Source organism: Rhinoraja longicauda, chromosome 37, assembly GCF_053455715.1.
Source record: "Rhinoraja longicauda isolate Sanriku21f chromosome 37, sRhiLon1.1, whole genome shotgun sequence".
Classification (NCBI taxonomy): domain Eukaryota; kingdom Metazoa; phylum Chordata; class Chondrichthyes; order Rajiformes; family Arhynchobatidae; genus Rhinoraja; species Rhinoraja longicauda.
Window position 1 is genome coordinate 8,594,400 of NC_135989.1, and position 24,646 is coordinate 8,619,045.

At 49.2% G+C, this 24,646-nt stretch overlaps 1 protein-coding gene across 1 annotated transcript in view; it reads right to left on the reverse strand.

Moving 5' to 3' along the window:
* The window catches only part of LOC144610667 (adhesion G protein-coupled receptor E3-like), a 51,307-nt gene extending 26,870 nt beyond the window's left edge, over nucleotides 1–24,437 (reverse strand). Inside the window, exons 1-8 of the mRNA XM_078429537.1 lie at nucleotides 24,335–24,437; nucleotides 23,184–23,282; nucleotides 8,790–8,921; nucleotides 7,484–7,621; nucleotides 3,932–4,063; nucleotides 3,310–3,377; nucleotides 1,893–1,979; nucleotides 1,125–1,299 (exon numbers count right to left, since the gene is read on the reverse strand). Coding sequence (XP_078285663.1) covers nucleotides 1,125–1,299; nucleotides 1,893–1,979; nucleotides 3,310–3,377; nucleotides 3,932–4,063; nucleotides 7,484–7,621; nucleotides 8,790–8,921; nucleotides 23,184–23,259 — 808 coding nt within the window. The 5' untranslated portion in view covers nucleotides 23,260–23,282; nucleotides 24,335–24,437. The remainder of the gene's footprint in view (nucleotides 1–1,124; nucleotides 1,300–1,892; nucleotides 1,980–3,309; nucleotides 3,378–3,931; nucleotides 4,064–7,483; nucleotides 7,622–8,789; nucleotides 8,922–23,183; nucleotides 23,283–24,334) is intronic.
* Nucleotides 24,438–24,646: the final 209 nt, after the last annotated feature.

Below are 24,646 nucleotides of genomic sequence, written 5' to 3' on the forward strand. Positions count from 1 at the left end.
TGGAGTTTGTGGGTATCAGCAGCAGTCACAGCCGCACAGTGCTGGGAAACAGGTCGATTGTTTAGCTGAACACCTTTGCTCAGTCCACCTGAACCTACCTGTTCTCCTGGTTGCTAAACACTTTAATTCTCCTCCCCATTCCCACAGAGGCCTTTCTGTCCTCGGTCTCCTCCATTGTCAGAGTGAGGTTAAATGCAAATTGGAGGAACAGCATCTCATATTGGGCAGCTTACAGCACTTCAGGTACCCCGGCATTCCCTCTCTCTCTCCATCCCTCCCCACCCAAGTCGCATTAGCTTCTTGTTTTCACCTAAGAAACAGCTTACAATGGCCTGTTTCCTTTATCACCGTTACTTTTTTGCATATCTTTCATTCATTGTTCTTTATCTCTCCACATCACCATCTATATCTCTCGTTTTCCTTATCCCTAACCAGTCTGAAGTTGGGTCTCAACTCGAACATCACCCATTCCTTCTCTCTGGAGATGCTGCCTGTCCCGCTGAGTTACTTCCGCTTTTTGTATCTATCTTCGGTTTAAACCAACATTTGCAGTTCCTTCCTACACGAAACAGAAACCCCGGCTGACAGTGTCCCCTGAGTAACCTTTATGTGGAGTTGTGGCAACAGGTACAACACTGTGAGACGGGACACCTCACCGTTCCTGGCTTGTCGTGTTGCACCAAGCCCTTCCCACGCGGTCTCAGCGACTCTGACATCAATACACAGCATGCGGTGGATTCAGCAGCTCAGGCAGAATGTGTGGAAAGAGAAAGAGTTCACATCTTTAACCTGAAACATTGGCCGTTTCTCTTGCCTCAGATGCTGCCAGAGCTGCCGAGTGTTTCCAGCATTTTCCGGGACTTTTCCCCCCCAAATTCCCTCAAATCTGCAGGTCTGTTGATTTTCTGCATCAGGAAATATTGCGGTAAAATTGATATCAAGAGCCAACATCTCAATCAGTCCATCTTCATCTATTCAACACCAAGTGATGAACAGGCACTTCGGGCTCAAAGCTGATTATTTCAAAGTAAACTCCACATTGCCTCCCCTTCACTTAAATCCAGTTTCACACACACGAGAACCATTGTTGCGATGGTGAAAGTTTTCCACAGAGAGTACTTTACCAAATGAATGTGTTGCGATGGTCTTCACTTGTGAACTGGGCAGAGTGAGGGCTATTGCCATGGCCAAATTGTCCACAAGATCCAATATGGCTGTTACCATCTCCAGCCTTTGCTTTATGTTTATGGTATTCAGTAGTGAACGATTGAGAACCTTGCTTGTAAAGGTTTCCATTACCTAAGGGTGGAGAGAACACTCAATATATTGGAAAGCTAAACATTGCCGTTACACGGTTTGGAAATGTTGAGAGAATATGGGTAAAAGATGGGGAAATGGGACTAGCGTAGATGGGGCATCTTGATCAACATGGACGAGTTGAGCCAAAGTGCTTGTTTCCATTCTCAATGTCTCCGTGATATTGAATGCTGGAAGTCTGAAATAGCATGGAAACAGGCCCTTCGGCCCACCGAGTCCACACCGACCATCGATCACCCGTTCACACCAGTTCCATGTTATCCCAGTTTGTCATCCACTCTCTACACGCTCGGGGCAACTTACAGAGGGCCAATTAACCTACAAACCCGCACGTCTTTCAGATGTGGGAGGAAACCAGAGGTCCCAAAGCAAACCCATACGGTCACAGAGAGAACGTGAAAACTCCACACAGCCAGCACCCAAAGGATCGAATCCCGGTGTCTGGCTCTCTGAGGCAGCAGCTCCACCCGCTGCGCCATTGTGCCGCCCACAGAATCTTTATAAACACCCTCGTGTCACTCTATCTTAGATGCACACCACTTTTACCCGAAGGTAAGATCGTAGGGTTACCTTACCTCGATACCACTTTCCACGCTGAAATCCCGACACATTTTATCTTTGAAGCAATTAGCTTTCTGCAGCACGTCGTCTGCAGAGGTTAACTGGACAGAGGAACAAGGCAACAGTTAGAGATATTGGACTGGCCGTGCTGGGGAATTAGTCCAACATTACAATCGGAAAAAGGGTCTACCAAATCTACTTATTAACGTCTGACTATAAAGGCTGTAAAACTGCTTGTGTACAGGGGTGGTGTGAGTGTCATGTACCATGGCAACTCCCACTGGACCTCACGGTTTAAATGGTGGCGATGACAGGAAGGAGTTGCTTATAAAGAAAGGTTGCCTTTATAAACACAGAAGAGCACAGCACAGGAACAGGCCCTTCGGCCCACAATGTCTGTGCCCAACCCGATGCTAAGACCAACTCTTATCTGCCTGTACATAACCCATATCCCTCCCTTCCCTGCATATCCGTGTGCAAATGCAAAAGTATCTTAAATACTATGATGATATCTGCTCCACCTCCACCCCCATCAGTGTGTTCCAGGCACCCACTATCCCCTGTGTAAAAGACATGCCCCCTTGAAATTATGCCTCTCTCGCCCAAAAGCTGGCTGTCCACCCCATCTATGCCTCGCATCATTTTATATGCTTCTATCACGTCTCCCCTCACCCTCTGGCATTCCATAGAAAACAATCCAAGTCTGTCCAATCTCTCCTGTAGCTAACACCACCTAATCCAGACATCATTAGAATGGAGATGAGGAAAAACCTTTTCACTTAAGAGAGTTGTAAATCTATGGAATTCTCTGCCTCAGAAGGCAGTGGGGGCCAATTCTCTGGATGCTTTCAAGAGAGAGTTGGATAGAGCCGTTAATGATAGCAGAGTCAGGGGGTATGGGGAGAGGGCAGGAACGGGGTACTGATTGTGGATGATCAGCCATGATCACATTGAATTGTGGTACTGGCTCGAAGGGCCGAATGGCCTCCTCCTGCACCTATTGTCTATTGTCATTCTGCACCCTCTCCAAATCCGCCACATCCTTCCTTTAATGTGGCGGCCAGAACTGTATTCAATGGTCCAAATTTACCCTAACGAAGGTCCTGTAAAGCTACATCACAACTTACCTAATGCCTTTTGTGGTCTTAGAGCGTTACAAGTACTTTACAGGGTATGGTGCATAGTGTGAAATGCAAAGTGCTGGAGGGAACCAGCGGGTCAGGCAGCATCTCTGGAGAACATGCTTTGAGGTCGGGAAGCTTCTTCAGTCTGATTGTAGTGGACACTACAATGTGAAATCCTGAAGGATGGTCCTGACCCGCAACCTGATCTGTCCATTCCCTCCACAGGTGCTGCCTGACCCGCTGAATCTCCCTGCAGCAGTGTGCATCTAATCGCTGTGCCTGTGAAAGTCAGAGGCTGTTCACGTACCTGTGTGGAACTGCACCACGGCTCCGTGGAACTCTGCTTTGCCAAGTCGGAACAATTGAGTGGATCGACTGGTGTAAGAATCACATGAAAGAGATGTCAGTGCTACCTGTAGACCCCACCAGTCACCCTCCTGATGATCACCCATCAGCAGAGTAGACCTCACCCCTGCCCCTCATCCAGAGCTCCACCATGGTGCTCCCACTATGAGGAGCGTCAGACTGGGTGACCTGAAGTGCACTCAATATTCCAAGTGTGTAGTCTCACCAACATTTACACAATTGTAACACATCTCAACTGTCTGAAGAAGGGTCTCGACCCGAAACGTCACCCATTCCTTCTCTCCCGAGATGCTGCCTGACCCGCTGAGTCACTCCAGCATTTTGTGTCTACTCTCAACTGTTGTACTGAATGCCCTGACCAATGAAGGCAAACATGTCAAGTGCCTTCCTTGTCACCGTTTCAAAACATCCAATCAAATTTGTAATCCACAATTTCCCACCCAGAGAGCCATGTTAACCATCACTAATCAGTGCCCGCCGTCCCTTCTACAGCTTCTGCCTGACCAGTTGAATGTTTCCTGCATGTCCAGTTTTGATTCCCTGAACATCAAGTCTACGTTTACCTTGACATGCCTTGTGGGTCTGTCCCGTCCCTGGGGGAGATCCCGCTCCACAGACACAGATGTAACTCCCGAAGGTGTTGCGACAGGTCATGTTGCCGCTGCACTGGTGTCCACGCTCGCACTCGTCCACGTCTGTTACAGAGAAAGACAGACATCTGATGCAAACATCGACGGCACGGATGGTGAGGAGCGAGAGACTGTGATTGACGAGAGGGTGATGCGTGGAGTGGAACAGGGGCTCACTCTCACATCCCTGTTGCTCTTCAACCACTATCCGCCCGGCACGGTCTTACCCACACTGAGGGCTGATCTTATAGAGGTGTATGAAATCATGAGGGGAATAGATAGGGTGAATGCACAGTCTTCTATCCAGGGCAGGGGAATCAAAAACCAGGGGACAGAAGTTTAAGAGAGGGGCAAATTTAATAGGAATCTGAGGGGCAACTGTTTCACTCAGAGGAGGTCAGATATATGGAACGAGCTGACAGAGGAGGTAATTTAAGCAAATTCTATAACAATACGTGAACAGGTACATGGATAAGAAGTGCTCAGGGGGATATGGCCCAAATGTTTGTAAATGGGACTAACTTAGATGGGGCATCTTGGTCGGCATGCATGAGTTGGGCCGAAGGGCCTGTTTCCGTGCTGTGTGACACTATGACTGCATGCCTCATAGACACAGAAGTCATTGGAAACACTCCTGATGCTCCGGTTTCCTCCAATATCTCAAGTAGGTGAGGGTTTGCCGGCTAATTGGCCTCCGTAAATTGCCTCTGCAAATCCCAAATGACCCAAGCCTTCTTTGAAAACACTCCGACCTTCCCGTGGTCGTACGTCGTGGTTTTTTGGGTCGAGTGGTCTTTCTTGCTCCTCTAGTATCATTGAGCACAACCCTGATTTGGAAATACTTTGCCGGCCCTTCGTCATTACCCTGGTCCAAATCATGGACCTCACCTTGCGAGCAACTAATATCCTGTTCCTTGAGCAGAGACACAACCAGTTCCTCGCCACCAACACACTCACTGCTCTGCCTGAACTTATTCCCCCACTCAACGACTTATCCCACAACTGTGAACATTTGATGAGCGTTTGACGGTTTGTGGGCCTGCACTTGCTGGAGTTTAGATGGATGATGGGGGGGATCTCATTGAAACTTACTGAAGCATGAAAGGCATGAACATCCACCACGGTGGATGGCCCCATAGCAGAAGTGTCCACGTGGCGGGGCTGGAAACTGGAAGTGTCCTAATAATAATATATTCCTTTCTTCAATAGACAATACACAATAGACAATAGGTGCAGGAGTAGGCCATTCGAGCCAGCACCACCATTCAATGTGATCATGGCTGATCATTCTCAATCAGTACCCCATTCCTGCCTTCTCCCCATACCCCCTGACTCTGCTATTAGAGCTCTATCTAGCTCTCTATTGAATGCATTCAGAGAATTGGCCTCCACTGCCTTCTGAGGTAGTGAATTCCATAGATTTACAACTCTCTGACTGAAAAGTTTTACCTCATCTCCGTTCTAAATGGCCTACCCCTTATTCTTAAACTGTGGCCCCTGGTTCTGGACTCCCCCAACATTGGGAACATGTTTCCTGCCTCTAACGTGTCCAACCCCTTAATAATCTTATACGTTTCGATAAGATCCCCTCTCATCCTTCTAAATTCCAGTGTATACAAGCCTAGCCGCTCCAGTCTTTCAACATATGACAGTCCAGCAATTCCGGGAATTAGCCTAGTAAACCTACGCTGCACGACCTCAATAGCAAGAATTTCCCACACTGGGGAAATTTACAGTGTTACAGCAGCAAAGTGGATAGCAAGAGATCATTCATTATAAATAAAAGTAAAGACAAGGATAAATTGTATTCCTTAGCTGTTATTGTTGACTGGTCTACTGGGAGCAGTGCTGGTTGTGCAGTCTCACAGCAGCAGGAAGGAAGGACCTCCTATATCTCTCCTTCACGCACTTGGGGTGAAGGAGTCTGTCACTGAAGGAGCTACTCAGTGCAGTGACAGTGTCCTGCATGGGGTGGGAGTCGTTGTCCAGCAGCGATGTTAACTTTGCCATCATCCTCCTCTCTCCCACCACCTGCACTGAGTTGAGGGACAGAGCTGGCCTTCCTGACCAGCTTGACAAGTCTCTTCCCTTCCGCCGCTGAGATGCTGCTGCTCCAGCAGACCACTCCATAGAAAATAGCTGATGCAACCACCGTGTTGTAGAAGGTCCTGAGCTAATCCTTCTACCACCATCATCTGTTGTACAAGTGATGGCCCCCACTGATTGTCGCAGGAAGCTTGCGCCCTTTTCAGGACAGACGATGGCAGCGATGTAACATTTGAAACATGGATGATGGACACGACAGAAGAAAAGAAGAAGACCACAGCGGTTCAATCAGCTTCCTCTTTGTTCAACCGCAGTCGGGGCTGGTGGACCATCTGCAGTCGCCGCTGCCGACTGCCTTCTGTTCCTTGAGCAGAGACACAACCAGTACCTCGCCACCAACACACAGGCTGCTGTGGCTGGACTCATTCTCACACTCAACAACTTATCCCACAACTGAGCACAAGCTACACCTGCCCTTTAGTGAGATACATGAAGCGGTCCTTCTTTCAATCTCTCCCCCTCAACACCTTCTCCATGGAGTGGCGCAGCGCCGGAGACCCGGGTTCGATCCCGACTACGGGTGCTGTCTGTATGGAGTTTGTACGTTCTCCCCGTGACCTGTGTGCGTTTTCTCTTAGATCATCGGTTTCCTCGCACACTCCAAAGATGTACAGGATTGTAGGTTAATTGGCTTGGTAAATGTAAAAATTGTCTCTAGTGGGCGTAGGATAGTGTTAATGTGTGGGGATTGCTGTTCGGCGCGGACCCAGTGGGCCGAAGGGCCTGTTTCTGCACAGTATCTCTAAACTAAACTAAACTAATGATCACGCCTGCTGAAGCTGCCAACTCTGGTCAGACCAGTTCCTGGACGATGCATCACATGGTCCCCTGTTTTCAAGGGACCAGTCAGGTCAATATATTCATTTCCCAGTCTCTGCATGACTCAGAATAATCGACCAAATCTGTCACAAGGAACAAATAAAAAGCCAGTGTTTGACCCCCATCACCACCCCACAATGATGCTCAGTGAGATTTGTTCAGAGGCGTTAATTCTCAAATTCCAGGACATTCCTGTAGGATTGACAATCGTAACAGATGATGGCGATTTATTCTCTGTTTCTTGCTTATACAGGGCGGCACGGTGGCGCAGCAGTAGAGTTACTGCCTTACAGCGCCAGGGACTCGGGTTCGATCCCGACTACGGATGCTGTCTGTACAGTCTCTGTGACTGCATGTGTTTCCTCCGTGATATCCGGTTTCCTCACACACCAAAGACGTACAGGTTTATAGGTTAATTGGCTTCGTATGATTGTGAATATTGCCTAGCGTGTGTAGGATAGTGTAAGTGTCCGGGGATCGCTGACCGTCGCAGACTGGGTGGGCTGAAGGGCCTGTTTCCGCGCTGTATCTCTAAACTAAACTGAAACTAAACATCCCAACCTTCACAGTCCTCTGCGCCGATGCCAGTGGTCCCAGCTGATGCACGAAACCCTGCGATGCAGTTGCACTGGTAGGAACCCGGCGCATTGTCACACAACGTGTTTTTGCCACAGGGTGAAGATTTGCATTCGTCAATATCTGTGGGAACAGTGAAAACCCTTCACAACAGGAACACAGTTTGCTCCCTGTTGCACTCTGTAACTCTGGATGCAGCAACACACCGGTGTGTGCCTTAAACACAGAGCAGACCCTCGTTGGAACAAAGGATTCAGTGAAAGGTTGAGGGAGAAAGCCAGGTGGATGAAGTTAAGGAATAGATCTTCCTGGATCAAACGGAATTGAGGAACCAAATAGCCTTGGACAAGCCAGAAGCTGTGATGATTGCCCTCGGTTCCATTGGACTGGAAGCTGTCTGTCGGTGAGAGGGGAAAGGTTGGGCAGTAACCCAGCCTTCTCTGTTGGGGCAGTTGTGTAAACAACCATGTCACGGTGCGGGTGGAGTGGGCGGCATGGGGTGTTGCAGACACAGGATGTCCACTGCTCCGTGAATCTAACCTAGCTCTGAGCCCAGACCGGGTCTGGCCACATCTGGACCTCCGCAAAATTGCCCACCCCCTGTAACGAGACCTGCGGGTACGGCCTTGGACCGTGTAGGACCGGGGAACTGGGACTGCAGTGAGCCCACCAGCTACAGCTGCTTGCACCTGTTCCTGGAGGTCCCAACTTCGCACACACCTACACACGCATGCACGCATACTCACACACACCCAATGGTAAGGCAGAGTACAATGAATAACGGAACAGCACAGGCCCTCCCTTCCCACACTGGGACATCAGTCCAGGGCAAAGACTGGGCCGAGGGGGCAGCCCACTACCTTCCTCTGCGACAGACGTTCTTGGGCAACAGTGACCTGGTGAACAAGTGACGGTCGTAATCCCCCTGCACCCCGAGGTGAACATTGAAGGGGGGGGGGGGAGGGGGGTTGGTGCGTGCGTGAATCACTGGACATTAGCAGGAGGGCACGTGGAGACAAAGGGCAGTGTGCAGTGGTGCAGGGAGCATTGGGGGGTTCAACGAGCGAGTTGTTCAGAGATTTCCCAATGCAGTGGCCTTGTCATTATGGTCTCGTTGATGGAATCTGCAGGACAATAGTGAAGATAGACACAAAATGCTGGAGTAACTCAGCAGGACAGGCAGCATCTCTGCAGAGAAGGAATGGGTGGCGTTTCAGCTCGATACCCTTCTGTCCACTCCAATACCGAGTAGATGCGTGTACTGCGCCTCGCGGAAGTCAAAGGTCCTCACCCTCACAAGTGGTCTTGCCAATGGAGTCGGTGGTCGAATTGAAGCCAGCATTGCAGATACACCAGTAGCAACCGGCCGTGTTGTAACAAGCTGCGTCACGGACACACGGACAGGAAGCACATTCGTTGATATCTGCACAAACAGGAGACATCGTTTACAAAAGGTAAATATCCTCCACGGCCCCGCACGGGGGCTGCAAACGAGAACGTGAGCCTGGACACTGTGAGAGATGGGGATCGGCAATTGGAATTGTAATCCAGGGATATGGGGAGAAAGCAGGAACAGGGCACTGAATGTGGATGATCAGCCATGATCATATTGCATGGCGGTGCTGGCTCAAAGGGTCGAATGGCCTACTCCTGCACCTATTTTCTATGTTTCGATTTTCCTTTGGCGGTCACGGTGGCGCAGCGGTAGAGTTGCTGCCTTACAGTGAACGCAGCGCCGGAGACCCAGGTTCGATCCTGATTACGGGTGCTTACTGGGAGTTTGTATGTTCTCCCCGTGACTTGCGAGGGTTTTCTCCGAGATCTTTGGTTTCCTCCTACACTCCAAAGATGTACAGGATTGTAGGTTAACTGGCTTGGGTAAATGTAACAATTGTCCCTAGTGGGTGTAGGATAGTGTTAATGTGCGGGGATCGCTGGTCGCTACCCTCCAATGCCTCCAAACTTATAGTTCCCCAGCCCCGCACGGCCCGATTTTACCTCCTACCGAAATTCCATAAACAGAACAGACCTGGCAGACCCATTGTTTCTGCCTGCTCATTTCCCACCGAACTTATTTCCACCTACCTCGACTCCATCCTATCCCCCCATGTCAAATCCCTCCCCAATTACGTCCAAGACACCCCACACACTCTCCATCTCCTCAATAACTTCCGGTTTCCAGGCCCCCACTCCCTCATCTTTACCATGGGTGTCCAGTCACTCTACACTTCCATCCCCTACAAGTGTGGTCTTGAAGCCCTCCATTTCTTCCTTGACCGTAGAAACAGCCAATCCCTATCTACTAACACTCTCCTCCGCCTAGCAGAGCTGGTTCTTACCGTTAACAACTTCTCCTTTGATTCCTCCCACTTCCTCCAAACCAGAGGCGTAGCTATGGGCACTCGCATGGGCCCTAGCTATGCCTGCCTCTTTGTCGGGTACGTCGAACAATCCCTGTTCCGGACGTACACTGGCCCCATCCCCGAACTCGACCTCCGCTACATCGCCGACTGCATTGGTGCTACCTCTTGTACCCATGTAGAACTCACTGACTTCATACACTTCACTTCCAATTTCCTTCCTGCCCTTAAATATACTTAGACTATCTCCGACATCTCCCTACCATTTCTGGACCTCACCATCTCCATCACAGGAGACAGACTAGTGACTGACATCTACTATAAAAACACTGACTCGCACAGCTATCTGGACTACACTTCTTCCCACCATGTCTCCTGCATGTCTGAAGAAAGGTAACTTTGAGGGTATGAGACGTGAATCGTCCAAGATAGACTTGTTAATTGATACTTAAAGGGCTGACGGTGGACATGCAATGGAAGGCATTTAAAGATCGCATGGATGAACTACAACAATTGTTCATCCCAATTTGGCAAAAGAACAAACCAGGAAAGGTAGTGCATCCGTGGCTAACAAGGGAAATCAAGGATAGTATTAAAACAAAAGATGAAGCATATAAATTAGCCAGAAAAAGTAGCATACCAGAGGACTGGGAGAAATTCAGAGTCCAGCAGAGGAGGACAAAGGGCTTAATTAGGAAAGGGAAAATAGATTATGAGAGAAAACTGGCAGGGAACATAAAAACTGACTGCAAAAGCTTTTATAGATATGTGAAGACAAAAAGTCTAGTTAAGACAAATGTAGGTCTCTTGCAGTCGGAAACAGGTGAATTGATCATAGGGAACAAGGAGATGGCAGACCAATTGAACAACTACTTTGGTTCTGTCTTCACTAAGGAAGACATAAACAATCTGCCGGAAATAGCAGGGGACCGGGGGTCTAATGAGATGGAGGAACTGAGGGAAATCCAGGTTAGTCGGGAAATGGTGTTAGGTAAATTAAATGGATCAAAGGCAGATAAATTGTCCAGGGCCAGATAGGCTGCATCCCAGAGTCCTTAAGGAAGTAGCCCCAGAAATAGTGGATGCATTAGTGATAATTTTTCAAAACTCTTTAGATTCTGGAGTAGTTCCTGAGGATTGGAGGGTAGCTCATGTAACCCCACTTTTTAAAAAGGGAGGGAGAGAGAAAACGGGGAATTATAGACCAGTTAGCCTAATATCGGTAGTGGGGAAAATGCTAGAGTCAGTTATTAAAGATGTGATAGCATCACATTTGGAAAGTGGTGAAATCATCGGACAAAGTCAGCATGGATTTATGAAAGGCAAATCATGTCTGACGAATCTTATAGAATTTTTCGAGGATGTAACTAGTAGAGTGGATAAGGGAGAACCAGTCGATGTGTTATATCTGGACTTTCAGAAGGCCTTCGACAAGGTCCCACATAGGAGATTGGTGTACAAACTTAAAGCACATGGTATTGGGGCTTCAGTGTTGAGGTGGATAGAGAATTGGTTGGCGGACAGGAAGCAAAGAGTAGGAATAAACGGGTCCTTTTCGGAATGGCAGGCAGTGACTAGTGGGGTACTGCAAGGCTCAGTGCTGGGACCCCAGTTATTTACAATATATATTAATGATTTGGACGAGGGAATTGAATGCAACATCTCTAAGTTTGCGGATGACACGAAGCTGGGTGGCAGTGTTAGCTGCGAGGAGGATGCTAGGGGGCTGCAGAGTGACTTGGATAGATTAGGCGAGTGGGCAAATGCATGGCAGATGCAATATAATGTGGATAAATGTGAGGTTATCCACTTTGGCGGCAAGTACAGGAAAGCAGAGTATTACCTGAATGCTGGCCAATTAGGAAAAGGGGAGATGCAACGTGACCTGGGTGTCATGGTGCACCAGTCATTGAAAGCAAGCGTGCAGGTGCAGCAGGCAGTGAAGAAAGCGAATGGTATGTTAGCATTCATAGCAAGAGGATTTGAGTATAGGAGCAGGGAGGTTCTGCTGCAGTTGTACAGGGCCTTGGTGAGACCGCACCTGGAGTATTGTGTACAGTTTTCGTCTCCTAATATGAGGAAAGACATTCTAGCCTTAGAGGGAGTACAGAGAAGGTTCACCAGATTGATCCCTGGGATGGCAGGACTTTCATATGAAGAAAGACTGGATAGACTAGGCTTATACTCGCTGGAATTTAGAAGATCTTATAGAAACATATAAAATTCTTAAGGGGTTGGAGAGGCTAGATGCGGGAAGATTGTTCCCGATGTTGGGGAAGTCCAGAACCAGGGGTCACAGCTTAAGGATAAGGGGGAAGTCTTTTAGGACCAAGATGAGAAAACATTTCTTCACACAGAGAGTGGTGAATCTGTGGAATTCTCTGCCACAGAAGGTAGTCGAGGCCAGTTCATTGGCTATATTTAAGAGGGAGTTAGATGTGGCCCTTGTGGCTAAAGGGATCAGGGGGTATGGAGAGAAGGCAGGTACAGGTTACTGAGCTGGATGATCAGCCATGATCATATTGAATGGCGGTGCAGGCTCGAAGGGCCGAATGGCCTACTCCTGCACCTATTTTCTATGTTTTTATGTTTCTAAAAAGTCTATCCCCTACTCCCAATTCCTCCGTCTACGCCGCATCTGCGTCCAGGATGAGGTGTTTCACACGAGGGCATCAGAGATGTCTTCATTCTTCAGGAAACGGGGCTTCTGCTCCTCCATTATAGATGAGGCTCTCACTAGGGTCTCTTCTACATCCCGCAGCTCTGCTCTTGCTACCCCTCCCCCCATTCGTAACAAGGACAGAATCCCCCTCTTTCTCACCTTCCACCCCATCAGCCAGCGTATCCAACAAATCATCCGCCAACATTTCCGTGACCTACAACGGGACCCCACTAATGGCCACATCTTCCCATCCCCTCCGCTTTCTGCGTTCCGCAGAGACCGTTCCCTCCGTAATCCCTGGTCCACTCGTCCCTGGATCTGCCAACTCTGGTCAGACCAGTTCCTGGGCGATGCATCACATGGTCCCCTGTTTTCAAGGGACCAGTCTGGACAATATATTGATGGAAAATTTATGTATTTGTTACCTTGTGTATTCTGTCTGTGTCTGTACCAATAAGATAATTACTGGAGCGACCAGAAGTTGTTTTGCAAGATCGCTTACCGAAACTGCCTAGGGCTCAGTCAGCTATCTGTTGATTCCTTTTACCCCGAGGGACTTATCAGTTGCCATTGTCTCGACGCTTTTTGGTTTTCAATTAATGTATAAAAGAGGTGTGTTGCAGCATTAGCGGCAGGGGGGGGGGGGGAGAGGAACTCGTACAGACTCCTGTGCTCTGTATGACTCTCTCTCTCTCTCTCTCTCTCTCTCAATAAAGTTAGTTCAGTTGTACCTCCGTTTTTGTAATAGTAATTTGTTGGAAAATTTCTAACATAATTGGCGCCCAACGTGGGGCCCCAATACCTCTGTTGCCGGTTTCCAGGGGAATCAAGAGCGCTCATTTTAAGGTTCCTTACGGATGCCGGGGCAGAGTGACGGGGCCCAACCGACACGCCGGAGGTGGGATTGAACGTTCCGTAGATAGTGGGGCCCCAGCTAAGTAATTTTGACTTTGTCGAGTTGTATTTTGTTACCTTCCTCGGAGACCGAATTGTCGAGGACAATTGAGAAGAGTAGTTGGACTACTCAGGCAACGGGGTTGCCAAAGGTAAGAAGTCTGGGACTTCGGAGTCAAGTTGGACTTGACAAGGAAAACGTATAGTCGTAAGTCTCGAGAAGGGAATCAGAATGGGCTCGACAAACTCAAAAGGTTATGAAGGTGATGAGAAATATATGTTTATACAAAGTAAGCGTAATTGTAAGTACTTAAACATGTGGAAAAAAAGGTATGATTTTAGTGGTAAGTTACTTGTTGATGATTGTTGTAAATTAATGTCTGCTATTGCCAAAGATGCAACAAAAAGAAAGAAGGATGAGGACAAGTTGGGCTACCATGAAGCACGTCTGTGGCTTCAGGAAGCCAGATCGCGAAGAGACGAAAAGGAAAAAGAGAAGGAACAACCTACCAAAAACAAACCATCGACAAACGCATTCCTCCAGAAGGGGGACACCGAGGTCTTCCTCTGATCACCGGGTATGGCGAGTGCCCCCCCCCTCCTTACACACCGGAGAAAAAGGGAGTGGCCTTGCCACCGGCGACTACAGCGGAAGAAACTGTTGGACCAAACTCAACAAGGACTCCAACCCCCGTACTGGAACAAAAACCAACCATTAAGGAAAGCGGCCAGCTGTACCCAGGTTTGCAAAGTCCGAAAACCACTCGCTCAGGTACCTTCGATTTGTACCAGCATCTGCAGTTATTTTCCGACACAAAATACTGGAGTATTTGTGGAGGGAGGGAGGGGGGGGTGAGGGGGGGGGGATGATGAGGGGGGAGGGGGGATGAGGGAGGGGGGGATGAGGGAGGGGGGGGATGAGGGAGGGGGGGGATGAGGGAGGGGGGGGATGAGGGAGGGGGGGGGATGAGGGAGGGGGGGGGATGAGGGAGGGGGGGGGATGAGGGAGGGGGGGGGATGAGGGAGGGGGGGGATGAGGGAGGGGGGGGATGAGGGGGAGGGGGAAAATGACAACCACCATCGATGTAAGTCTGACCAGTCCACCTCGCATAGGGAGTATTTAAATCCAAGCTGCGAGTCTTGTGATTTAGTGTACTAAGTAATTAGTTGAAACAGTGAATTAAATGTGCCTTTATTGCATATTAATTATGTGCCAACATGTGTAGGTGACTTGGGTACTAATTAGCATGCAACAAAAGCTTTCCACTGCACCTCAGTAAATGTGACAATAAGCTAAACTAAAGTAATAAAAACTTAAAAATAAAGACTAAGTTGTACAAGATCTTACTCTGAGAGTGTCTTTGTTCAACACGTCAGTTGATATCTTACGGAGATAATAGGGTTGTGGCGGTGCCCGGGGATTAGGCCACTCCCTGGGTCATCCCCTTCGGCACTGAGTGGACAGGGCTGGGGAGGGTCTGGAGCTACGGGGTTTGCCTGAAGGGGCTGGAGTTTACTCTCGTGCGAGACTGAAGAGAGTGGATGTTCTGGTGCTGTAAAGCGTCTTTGAGTGTTTGGAAAGCGCTATATAAATGTAATGCATTATTATTATTACATTAAAGTTACTGTTGATCCTTACCTGGCGTCTTCCTTGATTCCTGCTGCGTCCAGACCCACTACACTGGTGACCCTCGACATTTCATCGCAAGTCGCGATGGACCCGACCGCTCCTCAACCTGCCGTACACGGCCCTGCCGGTCAGCTGCCTCTGGACCCTGCCGGACCCCACCCCGTGGACCCTGCCGACCGCACCGCTCTCCACGCCGTGGCGTTGAAGCTGCCTCCCCTGTGGACCGACGACCCTGACTTCTGGTTTGACCAGGCCGAGGCGCAGTTCGCACTGCGGGGCATAACTGCCGACGCCACAAAGTACTTTTATGTTATCGGCGCCCTCGACCAGGCCACCTCGCGATGTGTCCGACCCTTCCTCCGCGCCCCCCCCCCCCGGCGAGCGATAAGTATGAGGGCCTCAAGGCCTTTCTTCTGCGGCAGTTCAGCCTCAGCGAGGCCGAGCGGGCGACCCAGATCCTGTGGATACCGGGCCTGGGTGACCGCCGCCCGTCGGTACTACTGGGCGACATGTTAGCGCTGCTGGGCGACCACGAGCCCTGCTTGTTATTTAAACATTCCTACCTGATGTAGCTGCCGTCCGATCTGCGCCAGCAGCTCCTCAACGGCCCGTTCTCCGACATGCAGGCGGTGGGCGAGCGAGCCAATGATCTCTGGATGGCCCGCCAGCTGGCCCTCGACGCGCTGGAAGTCCCTCCGACGATCCGCAGGTAGGGTCCTCGATCGCCCGCATCTCCACCGCTCCTCGACGTCCTTCGCGATGGGACCCGGCTGCAGCAGCAGCACACCCGGCCGGCAGCACGTCTTTCCCGCGCAGCCTGCCTGCAGTTCCTCCGCACGCCACCGGAGGTCGCTGGTGGTCGGATCGGCCCGCACAGTCACCCGTTTCCACAGACGCCAGCAGAGGGGGCTGGTGCTACTTTCACCGGCGGTGGGGCCTTTCTGCCCATCAATGTCGGCAGCCCTGTTCGTTCCCGGGAAACGCAGGGGCTGGCCGTCAGTGATTGCTTCGGCGGCCGGCCAGATTCATCGCGTGTTTGCGTGGGATCGTCGCACTGGGGCTCATTTCCTTGTGGACACAGGGGCTGAGGTGAGCGTCCTTCCCCCTTCCAATACTGACCTCCGCAGTGGTAAACGCGGCCACCTCCTCGCTGCAGCAAACAGGACTCCAATCCGCTCGTATGGGGTGCGCACGCTCTCCCTTAACTTGGGAGAGGGCCGCTTCTCATGGCCATTCGTTATTGCGGATGTGTGCCAGCCGCTGCTGGGTGCGGACTTTCTACGGGCACATTCCCTACTCGTGGACGTCAAGCGGCAGCGTTTGGTGCACTCCGTCACCTTGCAGCCAGTTTCCCTCCGCATGGGCGACCCGGTCGTGCTACCTGATGGGCCCGTCGTCCGTGGACGCTACGTTCTGGCTGAGTTCCCCGAAATCCTCGACCCCCGGTTCCATTCCTCCGCCCCGAAGCACGGGGTGGAGCATCACATTCCCACCACTGGCCCACCCCTGCACGCTTGGGCGCGCCATCTTCCACCGGACAAGCTCTGTCTCGCTCGGGAGGAGTTTCTGGGTATTGTGCGCCACTCAGACAGCCCGTGGGCGCCCCCGCTCCATATGGTCCCCAAGGTAGACGGTGGCTGGCGCCCTTGCGGTGACTACCGTCGGCTTAACAATGTTACCATCGCTGACAGGTATCCGGTCCCCCACATTCAGGACTTTAACGCACACCTGGCTGGGGCCACGGTATTTTCCAAGGTCGATCTGGATCCGGCTACAATCAGATTCCCGTCCACCCAGACGACGTCCCAAAGACGGCCATCGTGACGCCATTTGGCCTTTTCGAATTCCTCCGTATGTCGTTTGGACTTAAGAACACTGCGCAAGCTTTTCAGCGGCTTATGGACTGTGTGTGCCGTGGCCAGGACTTTGTGTTCGTGTACCTCGATGACATTTTGGTGGCAAGCCGCTCGAGACAGGAGCATGCTACCCATCTCCGCCAGATATGCCAGCGCCTCAGCGATCATGAGCTGGCCATCAACATCGCCAAATGCCATTTCGGGGTGACGTCCATCAATCTCCTGGGCCACCATGACCCCGCATGGGGCGCTGTCGCTCCCGGACAAGGTGGACGCGGTGCGCCTGTTTCCACACCCAACCACCGTGAAGGGCCTCCAGGAGTTTACTACCGATTTGTGCCGTCTGCAGCCCGGATCATGCGCCCGGTGTTCCACCTCATGGCGGGCAAGCGCAAGGAGGTCGAATGGACACAATGCAGTGGCGGCGTTTCAACAGGCCAAGGACGCCCTGGCTACGGCACGATGCTCGTGCACCCACGGGCGGATGCACCAACCAGCCTGACGGTCCACGCTTCGGATGTGGCGGTTCTCGAACAGCGGATTGATGGGTGTTGGAAGCCTCTCGCTTTCTTCAGCAGGCACCTCCGCGGCGCACAGCGGAACTACAGTGCCTTGCTCCTTGCCCTTTCCCTTGCAGTCTGCCATTTCCGCTACTTCCTCGAGGGGCGGACCTTCATCTCGTACACTGAACACAAGCCCCTCAGAAGGTGTCAGACCAATGGTCAGCTCGCCAGCAGCGGCAGTTGGCTTACGTTTCAGAGTACACTACCTCCATCCGTTTCATCGGGGGCAGAGATAACAGAGTGGCCGACGCCTTGTCTCGACCTGCGGTCCATGCCCTCCTGCACGTGGCCGATGGCATCGACTACTCAGCCCTGGCGGCCGCCCAGTCCACAGACGGTGAGATGTCAACCTATCGTACCGCCATTTCGGGCCTGCGGTTGGAGGACGTTCCCTGTGGCGCTGGGGGCGCAACACTGCTGTGCGATGTATCCACCGGGCAGCCGCGCCCCATCGTTCCAGTTGCCTGGCGGCGCAAGGTGCTCCATAGGCTGGCCCACCCTTCCATTCGGGGCGACGACAACCCTCGTGGCTTCCCTTTTCGTGTGGCACGGGTTACGTAAACAGGTTGGGCATTGGGCACCTGCATCCCATGCCAAACTGCCAAAGTACAGCGGCATGTGCGAGCGCCGCTCCAGGAGTTCATCGTCCCTCGACAGCGGTTCGACCACATCCACGTGGACATCGTGGGGCCGCTGCCGCCTTCTCGGGGCTTCACCTACCTCCTGACTGTGGTCGACCGTTTCATGCGGTAGCCAGAAGCAGTTCCACTGCCGGACACTTCTGCCTCTACTTGTGCCCGTGCGTGGGCGGCACACTGGATTGCCAGATTTGGGGTGCCGCTCGACATCACGTCCGACTGAGGGCTGCAATTCACCTCAGAACTGTGGTCAGCCATGGCTCAGCTACTGGGGGTTAACCTGCACGCACCACTGCGTACCATCCGCAGGCGAACGACCTGGTGGAGCGCATCCACCGCCAGCTCAAAGCTGCCCTGAGGGGTGCGGAGTTTGTACATTCTCCCCGTGACCTGTGTGGGTTTTCTCCGAGATCTCCGGTTTCCTCCCACACTCCAAAGACGCACAGGTTTGTAGGTAAAAATTGTCCCGAGTGGGTAGAGGATAGTGTCAATGTGCGGGGATCGCTGGTCGGCGTGGACAATTTGGGCCGAAAGGGCCTGTTTCCACGCTGTATCACTAAAAGTAGACTAAAACTAAAACTAAAAAGCCATGTTTATCCAAAGTCTCCTTGTAGCTAATACCCTCTAATCTCATCAGCAATTCTGGTAAATTTCTTCTGCACCCTCTCCAAAGCCTCCACATCCTTTCTGTAATGGGGTATGCAGTACTCCAAAAGCAGAGTATCCAAAGTCTTATAGAGCTGCAACATAATTTTCTTATTCCTAACTCCTAATCTAGAAGTGTAAAGGTGTCTTGCTCCAATTACAAAAGGCCCTGATGAGACAGAGCTGGAATATCATGTGTGGGTCTAGTCTATGTACCTGAGGAAGGGTCTCCTTACAACAGGGCCGCCGCAAAGGTTCACTGACTGACTGCTGGCCGAGGGGCTGCTGCCTGAGAAAAGATTAAGCAGCAACGGATATGTGCAAAATATCTCACTGATGTGTGCATGGTTCTAACAGGGTGGATGCAGCGATGATATCTTCAACGATCAGCGTTGACGTGTCAAGATAGATATACATTTGGACAATGAGGCAATCAAGGGGTGTGGTGTTAGTGCGGGGAAGTGGCTCTTTGGTAAAAGGAACTCATGGAATGGGCAAGCAGCAATGAGGGACCGAATGGTCTACTGTACGATCTTAGTTCGAACCAATGAACACTCAATGGGCAAATTTATACACATACACATCTCATTGAACAGGCAAGCAGCAACGAGGGACCGAATAGTCTACTCCCGCTGCTATTATGGGAGATAATACGATATTATTTTATACATTAGACTTTGTTACGGTACTATTTTATACATTGTTACTACTTGGGCATTTTCGCCTCTCTGTAACTAATTAAGGCGCTCTAGATAAGGTTTGCAACTACTTGGGCATTTGTGCCTCCCTGTAACTAATTAAGGCACTCTAGACCAGTGGTTCCCAACCTTTCAAATATAGCGACCCATTTTAGAACAAGCAATCATGAAGCGACCCCAACCCTTAAAATATCTTGTATATACATTCGGTTTTTGTACAACAAACTGCCATATATTGCGATTATTGAATTATAGATTATTTATTCATAAAAAATTCCAAAGCTCCTACAAACATTAATTAATTGCAAATCAATTCAAAATTGTTCGAACACACAAATTTCCACCGTTATGTAAAATATGTTTATGAACTGACTTTAATGAGACGGCTGGTATTGCAGTTTTTTAGCTAGCAATTCTATCCTGGGCTCCGTTGTCGATATGGCACACCTCAAGTCGTCTTCCAGATTTAATTTATTTCGGTATTTGTTTTTAAGGATGAGAAGTTGGGAGAATGCTGCTTCACATAAGTAAGTTGTTGGGAAGGGCAATAAATTCCTTATCGCGATTTCTGATATTACTGGGAATTTTTGGAAACTTTTTGCCCAAAATTCTTGTAGTTGCAATTCACCAAACCATGATTTAGCTTCAAAATTGTTTTTTAAGTCGATGAACTCTTCTTCTGCTGCTTCAGGGATATTAGATACATTGGCATTGAATGGGTTGATTGTAAGGGAGAAAGATTTGCAACATTCATCAGGAAAATAACTTCTTAATCGAACAGTAAGAATTTCCAAATGCTCTTGTATCAAGCTATATAAGTCATCGATGTTAATTTCATTTGCCGCTTCTTCAACAAATTGGACAAGTGTTGGGAACATGTATAATTTCTTATGGTTAATTTTGGTGATCCAGAGTTCCAATTTCATTTTGAAAGACGATATGTTTTCAGACAAAGATATTATCGTACTTTCCTTACCCTGTAATCCTGTATTAACACTATTAAATATCTCAAAAATGTCGACCAGGTATGCCAATTTGCACAACGTAAATTCATCCGTCAACAATGATTCATATTCGCTTGCATTTTGAGAATCGAGAAATATTTGAAGCTCTCCTCTTAATTCAAAAAATCTCTTCAACGCCTTTCCTTTCGAGAGCCATCTTACCTCTGCGTTGATCCCAAATCCTCACATAAAACTTTGAAGAGCCGTGTTGCAAGTGGCCTTGATTTAACGACATTTACTGCTTTAATCACTCGGTTAAGCACTTCTTTCAATGGTTCAGGTAACGTCTTGGTAGCTAATACTTGTCGATGAATCATGCAGTGAGTCCCAATTACTTCTGGAGTCACTTTTTTAACCAACGATTGGAAGCCAGACTTACAGCCGAGCATTGCAGGTGCCCCGTCAGTACAAACTCCGCATAATTTCTTCCATTCAATTGAATGTTCATTAAAGAAATCATCAATTAAATCAAAAATATCAGCAGCAGTAGTTGAAGTTTGCAGAGGCTTACAACACAAGAATTCTTCTTTAATTTTTTCATTTTTATAATAACGAACATACACAAGAAGTTGTGCAAAGTTTGTCACATCAGTAGTTTCATCAAGCTGTATGCTGAACAGCCCAGTTGGAGTTTCTTTTAATTCTTGAATAATTTGGCATAAAATATCCTCGGACATATCTGTTATCCTTCGTTTTACCGTATTGTTTGACACGGATAGAAGCGATAATTTATTTACCGCTTCAGGACCGATCATGAGACGTACAATATCTTTGGTGCATGGAAAAATAAGATTCTCAGCTATTGTGTGTGGCTTTTTAGCACGTGCTATTCTTAATGCAACCGTGTATGAAGCTTCAATGGCGGCTACATTTTTGTTTTGAAATAATCCACTGCTATCAAGCCGGCGGCTTTTGACACCAACAACTTTTGCTTTAAAAAAGTCAATACTTTTATCTTTCAAATCAGGGTGCTTAGTTTCGAGATGTCTTTGAAGTTTAGCTGGTTTCATAGACTCATGAGCAAGAACTTCCAAACATACTACACACTGTGGTCTTTCCACACCTGCATTAACTATGTCAGTGAATCCCCATTTCAAGAAATCATCACTGTACTTTCTCTTTCTTACACTCATTTTTAAAGGGTTAAGAATCACTCGAACAAAACTAACTACGTGTCACTGCAAGCGCGCGTACAACACTAGGTAAGTGGGAGGAGCGACAGCGGTGGCGCGACCAAGACAAAACAGAAACCAAACATGTTCAATACTGGCTTGAGTGACAACACGTTGTGTTGAGTGACTTAGGGAACTGTTACATTTAGTTTCATAGTATGAATTTATATAACTATCTTAATATGCATTTCACCGTGTTTTATATAATATTCATATCAGCTCAAAATCATTTAACGACCCCATGGCATTGGTGTCGCGACCCCGTTTGGGGTCGCGACCCACAGGTTGGGAACCACTGCTCTAGACATTCCTTACCCTTGACACGTGTCTGTAACTGCTCAGGCGGCGAGATTCCTTTACTTTTAGCCTTTACCTACCCCTTAGCCTTTACCTACCCCTGCCCCCTGTCAAACGATAAGTAATGGTGGAACGAGGAGAGCGGCACTCGACAAGATTCCTTTGATTTTAGCCTTTACCTACCCTTTAGCCTTTACCTACCCCTGCTCCCTGTCAAAAGTAATGGTGGAGCAAGGAGAAGAAACATACGAGTTGGAATGAGTGGGGTGGTACGGGGTGGTACTTGGGAGTTTAATGGTGGTGGGGTAAAAGGTGAAATGTGAAGGGATACAGACATTCATCAATGAGTGGGGTGGTATGGGGTGGTACTTGGGAGTTTAATAGTGTCCAGGTAGACAGGGTGACTGCAAAAAGATGAATGACGGTAAAAAAAGGAGTACGAGTAGGAGATAAGGTAACGAAGATAAGGCTGGAAGAATCCTATAAAAAGAGGCTGCCCGATGTACTAAGTGGGCAGTCAGATGGTTGACATCCTGACTGTTCCAGCCGTTGTTTGCAAATAAAGGCTTTTAACTTCTTGAAGAATTCTCCGTGTCATCTGCTTCATTTTAAACACAGGTAACCACGACACTATAAGATCTTAGTTTAACAAATCATGTACACTTAAGTAGAAACATTAGAAGCACACACGTACGACCATATTTTAGTTTAGAGATACAGCGCGGCCTTTAGTTTAAAGAAACAGGCCCTTTCAGCCCACCGGGTCCGCGCCGTCCAGGGATCCCCGCGCATTAACATTCTCCTATACTCACTAGGCACAATTATTACATTTACCAAACCTGTACATCTTTGGAGTGTGATAAGGTCACGGAGAGAAGGTACAAACTCCGTACTGATAGTACCCATAGTCAGTGTAAGAAAATAACTGCAGATGCTGCGACAATGGAAGGATATAGGTGGAGACAGGAAGACAGTGGGAGATTTGGGAAGGTGGAGGGGAAGAGAGGGTCAAAGGAACTATCTAAAGTTGGAGAAGTCAATGTTCATACTACTGGGCTGCAAGCTGCCCAGGCGAAATATGAGGTGCTGATCCAAATATGAAATACGAGGTCAGGATCGAACCCAGGTCTCCGGCGCCGCAAGGCAGAAAACTCTACCGCTGCGCCACCGTGCCGCCCTATACAAGCATGAAAATCATTCATCTGACTGCTTTCCCCACGTTAATCTCAAGCACACAGCAGTCACCCAAGACAATTTAACACTCACCTGTACATTGATTGTTGCCTTTTGGATCAACTTGAAAACCTGGTGAACATGTTGTACCCTGGGATAGAATGGCCATGCAGGCACCACAGCTCAAGGCAACTAGAAGAAACAAAACGAAGCAGTTAGACCTTTGTTCACCCAGTTTTGCTCCTTCTCTCCTGAAAACAAAAGACAGCATGGGCCAGTGCTGACATTGACCATGGGAGGTAGATTTACAGAAGGCAAGGGGCTCAATCCCCTCCTGCATTGTGGATCGAAGGCACTGAACACTCAATTGTACTCTATTCCCTGTGCTTTGTACGCAATTACCAAAATTCAGACCCCTCTACAATCAACTGCGGTGTCTAAAGCTCAGGAGACTCGAAATCACCCGTTTAAGACTTCCAGTTTATGTACGATTTTCTCACTATCGTCAACAAAAGTAGCTATTTTCTGTGACATCTCCCAGCTTTACCAAGGCTGCTTCTTGTTGCTACACCCACCCACTCTCCCCTTCCTCCCAGTCCAACAACTTAGCTAAGACTAAGACGTAGGGATTCATTGATAAACCTTTTTGAAAAAGTTAAACCTGATCAATGCGAAACGGAAGCTGTGGACAACACTGTCACCGATGAAGATTATGGTGACTGTCTGTCTCCTCGGCACAGAAGACGATGGACGTTTTCCTCCAAATTACAATTTAGTCGATAGTTCAAATTGCCCCCAGTAATGACCTGTGATGGAAATGCAGGGGGACGGCGTTCCCCTGGTTTTCAATTTCCAGCTCGGGTTTAATGAGTACTGCAGAAAGATTCGAGTCGTTTATCACTTTATTCAACTCAGACGAAAATGATTTGTTAACTGCCACTGTTAGCACTTGTTAACAGCCAGTAGTTAACAGGTAGTAGTTATACAATGTGTCATCAATACATCGATCCACATTCCTCAGTAAATGTAATTGTGCTTTGACCATGTATTAATTCCTTTGAATAAAATTCAAGGGGGAATTTCTTAAACTCTCTTGTCAGGGCTACCCCACCGGACCGCGAGCGAGCACGGCCTCAGCCAGTAAAGTCGCTGAAACTGAACAGGGGGACTCTGACAATCCGACTTGGGCATTGAGGGACTTTGAGTTATTTATTCTTTGTAGTTTAACCTTTAATTATAACTACCTTTGTTGCAGTTAAAAAACCGTTGCCCGCTCCGCGCGCCAACTGCACGCGCACACACACATCCCGCCGGCGGCGGTGGCAGCCCGGGCGCGCATGCGCACACACATCCCGCTGGCGCCTGCGGCTACCCGGGGCGCGCATGCGCGCACACACACATCCCGCCGGGGGGCGAGCACGCGCAAGACCGGCCTGCAATTGGCGCCAGCGCGCCTGCGCACTTCCCTGAGACGCCTTCACGCAGCAGGTTTGGGTGGGCTGGGGATTGAAGAATGTCTTTGATGTTTGTATTCGCTTCACCCAGAGTGAGCGAAG